Source organism: Austrofundulus limnaeus, unplaced genomic scaffold, assembly GCF_001266775.1.
Source record: "Austrofundulus limnaeus strain Quisiro unplaced genomic scaffold, Austrofundulus_limnaeus-1.0 Scaffold2822, whole genome shotgun sequence".
In the NCBI taxonomy this organism is placed as follows: domain Eukaryota; kingdom Metazoa; phylum Chordata; class Actinopteri; order Cyprinodontiformes; family Rivulidae; genus Austrofundulus; species Austrofundulus limnaeus.
Window position 1 is genome coordinate 7 of NW_013955224.1, and position 6,965 is coordinate 6,971.

The 6,965-nt window shown below is 37.9% G+C and overlaps 2 protein-coding genes across 2 annotated transcripts; one reads left to right on the plus strand and one right to left on the minus strand.

Annotated features, from left to right (window-relative positions):
• Window positions 1–262: 262 nt before the first annotated feature.
• LOC106511469 (ATP synthase-coupling factor 6, mitochondrial) lies at window positions 263–1,135 on the plus strand (the record flags this gene model as incomplete). Its single annotated transcript, XM_014000222.1, is given in 2 exon segments — window positions 263–387; window positions 1,034–1,135. Coding segments are annotated over 2 exon segments (154 nt in total), but the record flags the coding sequence as incomplete, so codon positions are not given.
• Window positions 1,136–4,937: 3,802 nt separating this feature from the next.
• LOC106511470 (junctional adhesion molecule B) lies at window positions 4,938–5,916 on the minus strand (the record flags this gene model as incomplete). The annotated part of the gene is given in 2 exon segments (XM_014000223.1): window positions 4,938–5,773; window positions 5,883–5,916. Coding segments are annotated over 2 exon segments (73 nt in total), but the record flags the coding sequence as incomplete, so codon positions are not given.
• Window positions 5,917–6,965: the final 1,049 nt, after the last annotated feature.

Here is a 6,965-nt window from a genome sequence, read left to right on the forward strand (position 1 = left end):
TCACGTTAAAGCGAGAGTTGACTCCTCCCACACTAAGAAAACAGGAGGGGAGGGGTCAGCGGAGCTCCTGTGTTGCGGAGCAGAGAGACACGAAGTAAACAAACAAGCAGGAAAATGAAACTTATCGGCCCCTTTTTTTTTACCGACCTCAAAAAAAGTTAYCGTGCGATTAATTGATTTATTGACTATCGCGACAGGCCTACACACACACCCCTCCCTCATCATTGCTGATGGGTTCTGACGGTTGCCTTGGCTCCCTCAGGGCTGCAGGAGGCATCGTGGACGCAGGTCCTGCTTACCAGAAGAACCTTTCTCAGGAAGTAACCAAACTGCAGCGGCTCTACGGCGAAGGAGACCTCACCAAGTTCCCCGACATCAAATTCACTGGTCAGTTTCCTGCCTCCAGCCGAACAAAAACCTGGTTTTAAAAGATCAAAACAGAGTTTTAAATCTGAATAAAGATGGAGGAAAAGTGTCTGTTTCTCACTGAAGGACAGACGGTGTAATTTTATTGTTTAGGTCAAAGTTATTTATGAAACCGTTAAAATATGGAAGTTTAGGCCAGGCTTCCTTCATCGTAGGCAGCACTGATTTATGATTCCAATTAAGCAAAGTGCTTTATTTTATCCCCCGAGGGTAAATATTGTGCAGCCAGCAGTTTGTACGCTCTTAGTTTCACACAACAAAAGGCAGTAATGGCCGCAGCGCTGGCGTAACGACGAGCCGCGGTTATTACGACACAAATGCTTTTTTGCTTTGACACAGTTTACAGCTCAGCCTCATGAATATTTCCTCCTCTGCCTCCGAACAGATGTGCTGTCATCCTCGTCTATAAATAGCAACCGTGGTGACAGAGAAAGACAACTCGTGTTTGAATTCACCTCAGGAGGCTTTTTGTTTCTGAGCTTGTCTTTTATTTATTTATTTTTGTGTGTGTTTTTAGATGTTGCTTTTCCAAATGAATTTGGTACAACGTGACTTATTCAACTCAGTAACATCTATGTTTTATTGTTTCTCTGTCTTCTGTCCACAGAGCCGAAGTTTGACGAGGCTCCCAAGTGAAGGATGTTTGTCTCTGACATGTCTCACATATGTTGTATTTAATAAAAAAAACTATTCTCTGGGATTGAACTGATCTTCTGCTAGTCTTTGATGACTCTGAAGGTTTTAAATCTGAATCTTAAATGAAACATTTGTCATGTAGTGGAAATGTTTGAATAAGTTTAATCTATAGTGCACATGGAAATATTCACACAATCTAAGAGTAGTAAGGCAAATCATTTTTAAAAGGTGTTTCTGGGGAAAGAGGATAAAGAACATCTTATCTGTTGTAGATAGGTAATCTGTTGACTCTTTGAAGAAGCAGCTGAAGACATCTTTATTCAGACAATCTTATAGTTAACTTCTCTTTTATCTCTTATTATTTTGAGATCTGTTTTCAGATATAAAGTGCATTACAAATATAATCTATTATTATTATTATTATTATTATTATTATTATTATTATTATTATTATTATTAAGTATTTACTGAATTTATTCATAATACTAGAAATTTAACCCTAAAAATCATCCATAAAGTGGGAGGGTATACACGGGTTATTGATGATTAGATTTTTTATGTCTTTTAAGCTCAAATGATGATCGTATTATACATGAATAAAAACGGTAAATTAAATCAGATTTTCATGAGGAACAAAATGATAAATGCTGCCTAACCCTCTGAAATTATTGACTTCTCCAGATTTTCTATTCAACTTAAACCTGTTCTGTTTTAATTTAGGAATTACCATATATTGTTGTAAAGCAATGCTAGTATTTTACATTTTATTAGTCTAAATCAGAGGTTCTCAAACTGGGGTGCACAAGCTGTATCTTGGGTTTCCTCAAAATTTCAATAGTTTGTTTAAAAAAATTCACATAGGGAACATTTCACTAGTTAAACAAACGTACTAAACAAAAAAAATACTTCCATAGCATTAAGGGTTAAATTATTTTTAAAGGGATCCTTGATTAGTTGTAACATTAGACTTTATTTAATAAACATATACTTTAACTGTAAAATAAAGACAAAATACTGTAGGATGTTTAGTTTTTATAATTTTTAAACTAAAAGTTTAAAAATATATTACACGGACAGGACCATTTTTTTACACACAAAGCATTCTGGGTAAATGATGATGTGGATAGGTCCTCGGTGCGAGGCTGCTAGCGAGCTATATCCACCCTGAAGGTTAATCTTGGRCAATATCTGATGATCGACTCTTAAATGAAACCAGAGAGCGTTGACAGAGAGGGGAACACAAAAATGACTCAGCCTGTAACTGAAAATATGGATGGAGGACCTCAGTTTAGCTTGTTTTTCGTGCTAGCACCGAGCTAATATAAGGCAATATAGCGCGAAGGCTAACAGGCTAAGCTGAGGTTCTTCTTCCATGAAGCAGCTCTGTTCTCCTCCATCCATATTTTCAGTTCCAGGCTGAGTCATTTCTACCTTCTCCTCTCTGTCAACGCTCTCTGGTTTCATTTAAAAGAGTCGATCATCAGATATTGTCCAAGATTAACCTTCAGGGTGGATATAGCTCGCTAGCACCTAGTGCCGATGACCTAGTTGATGTCATCATTTACCCAGAATGCTTTGCGTGTAAATAAAATGGCTCCGTCCGTGTTAAAATATATTTTAAAAAAATTACAGTACTAAACAGCCTACAGTATTTTTAGTCTTTATTTTACAGTTAAAATAGAAGTTTATCAAATTAAGTTTAATGTTACCACTAATCGTGGATCCCTTTAAAACAGCATATGGTTTATGAGGGGGTCCCTCAAAATGTTTCACACTAATAAGGGGTCCCCACTCCCCAGACCCAAATACTTGAGAAGCCCTGATCTAAACGAACACTATTTTCTAACCTTTTAAGTTTCTGTCAGTTTCACGTGGTGAAAAGCAGCAGCAGCTAGCTGTAGCATCTGGAACTCTAATGTCAAACTTGTGGTGGTGGAAAGGTTTATAAAAGATCATTTTAGCTGCTTTATGAGATTTGAATTGTTTTAAGTAAATCCACTTTGGTCTTAGCTGCTCAGAATTAAATTATTTCTGTAAATGAAATGAATTGGAGCTGTCCATGTCAGGTAACATTTAACTGCTCACACTCGTCCACAGAATCTCCCTTCAAAATAGCTGGTTTGGTTTAATGGTTGTTTTATTTCTGCAGCATGTAATAAACCAGTTGTAGCTCTGTATTGACTCCGAGGAGGAAAAAATGCTTAGAAATGAATTCTTCATTTTATTTCTTTTTTTTAATCTGGAACTCGAGTTGCAGTGAGCCAAATGTTGACTGACCTGGATAGAAACGGTCTGTCACACTGAATTAGTCTTGAAAGCTCCACAATATGACGAGGTCACAGACTCGACTCGGGATGAATCTTAAAACTCAAAAATAGCATCGGAAAGAATCTGTAATCTGACCTGATGCTTAATGTTTTTACGATTATGGGCTTTAAACTCAACAACGGTTATGACTGGAGCAGATAAGAGTAAAATATGTGACGATGTGGTGAAATCCCTGTTTTTATTGCAGACAACATTTAAAGACCTGTGATGCTACACACCTGTGTGGTAGAGGAAGGGTCAGGTCTGTGCTCACAAACAGCTTGTGAAAAATTTGTACAACATAAAAGACGCCTTACCTGAGGATGGAATGAAAATTAAATCAATTAGAAGACTTGTTAATGATTAGATCTATCTATGGATATATGAGTAATTATGAAATGTGTTCATAATTCAGCACAAGTTGTCTTAAACGTTATGATGTGACAGCCGGGCCTTTAGCCTCTACGTGTCAGTATTTACCACTGCATGTTAAAACTACATTCTTTTATTTACAACTTATCAGGACATAAATGACAAAATCTCAAAATGCAGTCAGTAAAATCTGCGATGGTTTAAAACGTTCAGTTGACCTATAAAAGTAGAGTGTTTCTCGATTCACTAAGTCTCTTATATTGTGGAGTAAATGGTCTGCACGTCTGTCCAGTCCCTGTGGACTCCAAAGTGCTTCACACTACTGTCATTCTCACACTGATGGTAGCTCACCACCATCAGTGTGAGGGTGGTGAGCTACAGTGTAGCCACAGAGGTGAGGCTGCCGTACCCCGGCACCACCAGCAAGGCAAGGCAGGGGAAGTGTCTGGTCCAAGACTGAGAGAGAGAGGAGTCTGAACCGGCAACCCTCCTGTTACAGGACAAACCTCTAGTCACTCTGCCACAGCTGTAGTTTACACAATCGTTAAGTCGATATTGATGTGGGCGTGTGACGGCCCAGTGGGTAAATCGGTAGTGTTGTGAAACACTCGCCATCCTTCGCCATAAATGAGGTGAAGTTGAGGTCGCTGGTCAGAGCCTGTTTGGTCCGGCTCCATCTGGTTGTCAGCCAAATGTCGCTCTCTGAGCTACAGTCTGCTGACGTCCCGTCTTTGGCTCTTAATTTCCTCAGTTTTATGGTTGGCATAGTTGCCGTAAAACAAGTCCAAACCATCAACCTTCCACCACCGTGCTTTAGTCATCTAAGTCTTTGTTGACGAGCTTTACGTAATTCTGACTTAAACTATTCATAAGTTTCATTAAGCAGGGTTGAGTTACCATCCAGTGCAGCTTCAGTTTAGTTAATCCTGGATAGTTTTTTTAAAACGTCCAATTTTAAGTAAAATACTATAACTATTAGAAATATAGTGACTGATAGTAACTGCTAAAGTTCCATATGAAGACTAACAAATAGTTCACTATATAGTTCAGATAATTCAAATAATCCAGGATTCTTCAATCAAGCTTAACTTATTTTATCCTGGAAATGGCTAATAATTACAATCTTCATCCATAAAACAGTCAAATGAAGTTTCTTTTTAAAAAATAATTACAGAAAGATGTTTTTACAAACAAACTGGATAGAAAAACCTTTTTATTACTGATACACAGTTCAAATAAAACTCTGAACAAATCATCCACACAGTCCAGAAAACAAACACTTCATTGAATAAAACAGTGGCACGAGAATATATAAAGACAGAAAAAGTAAGGCAAGTTCTTTACAAAAAATAAGTGATCCAGAGATAAATGAGAAATTAAAAAGGCACGAGGTATACTGTAGATACATGTATATGTTTGAAGAAAAAAAAAGAAACAAAACCATGCAGGCACATCAGGGTGGAAGGGGGTTGGTCTCAGAATTTGAGTGAATTTTTTGTTACTAAGAAAACGAGTTTTAGGGCCTGAGACAGACGAAATACTTGGTTGAGGTAAATCGCGTTTAATGTTTTCTTTATGGCTTCTCATAAATTCTCCTTCAAATAAATGTAACAGAAAAGGTCACTAACGTGAGTCTTTGGTAAAAAAAAATAAATAAATCAAATCCTTGAAGCAGTTGGCCTTCAGAAATAAGAAAACGAAATGATGCTCAAACCTTTTTACAGACCAGTTCATGGTCTGACCAGCAGGGGGCAGCAGAGGGCCGTGAAACCAGCTCAATCTCATCAAAAGAAACCAGAAAACCAGAGGGAAGAAGCCTGGCAGCTTTGCTTCACATAATCAAAAAATGAGCGAAGGGAAGGAAGGAGATTAAGATTTGCTTATATTGGAAGATCAAAAGCTCAATCTTGAGTCCAGAGAGGCAGAAAAACTGGATCCAGTGTTGGCACCTCATTACAGGAAGTGATTCATTGTCGCAGAAAAGGCCAGCTTCTCAGAGCATGAATGATTGTGTGTGTTTGAAATCCTGTGGCTGAAAGAAACAGGAAAAACAAAAAAATAAAATAAAATAAACAGTTTTTCTGGTGCGTGTAGATTCTGGTGAGTATAAACGTTCACAGATTAWAAAACAAACACTTTACCTCTTGAGGTGGTGGGACGTAGTTGACGTTGGACCTGAAAGATAAAACTGAGGTGAGTACAAAGCTGTGCACCGAGAGAACGACGACAAACACAACRGACCTCAGGGGACACTGCAGGACCTGGTTCAGAACAGAGTACTCTCTAGAGGTGGACAATCCTGGTCATCCAGGTCCTCTATCCTGTAYATTTCAGAGGTTCCTCTGCTCCAACACACCTGCTTTGAATAATTAGGTGATTAACAGGCTTCTGCAGAACTTGAAGAGGTAATTCACTGAATCAGATGTGTTAAAGCAGTGAAACCAGTTAAACACRCAGGATAGAGGACCAGGGTTGGACACCCCTGGACCAGGCTGCTCTTTGAACGACTTCAGTTTGGAACAAGTTTTCATTCGGGTCATACTGACGAGCTGACGGCTAGTCGGAGTGTTCACTGCAGTCTTACCAGAAATGTTATTTGCTTTTTGTGCCTTTTTTTAAAAAGGATAGTTCGGTCACATGTGAGCCCTTACAAAAAACTGAGGATTACGTCTCCAGGTAGTGCAGTGAGATTTAGGCTGATGTAGTGCACTGGTTGWTTAATTTACAATAATTAGATTTAATCAAAATATAATAAATAAATAACTCATCTATGGGTCCTGTGATGCAAATGTCTGAATTATAATCCGAAATGTTTTGTAGATGTAGGAACAATTAACGATTTTGGGCAGAAGAGTGCTACACTTAGGYGAATAAACAACCCTCTGCACATCTGCATGACAGGTTTTTGTTAGTCCCTGGTTTCTAAACACTGACTGTCAGTGACCTGAGGTGGTTGGATGTTTTGGTTCACTGTAAACTTCTACACTGTCAGGTGGAAGGTGATATTATGACGGTGTATTAGGGCTATTTTGCAGATGAAAAATAAAGAGCAAATCTCCGCCAAAAAACTCAAAATTTTGAGATTAATTTTGTAAATTTTATTAAGTAGAAAACGTAAATGTATGAGAAAAAACTCAAATTTTCATAATTAAAGACAAATATTTTCTGCATTTAAACTAAATATGAACATTTTCTGACATTATAAAGTCAGACATTTACAAGAC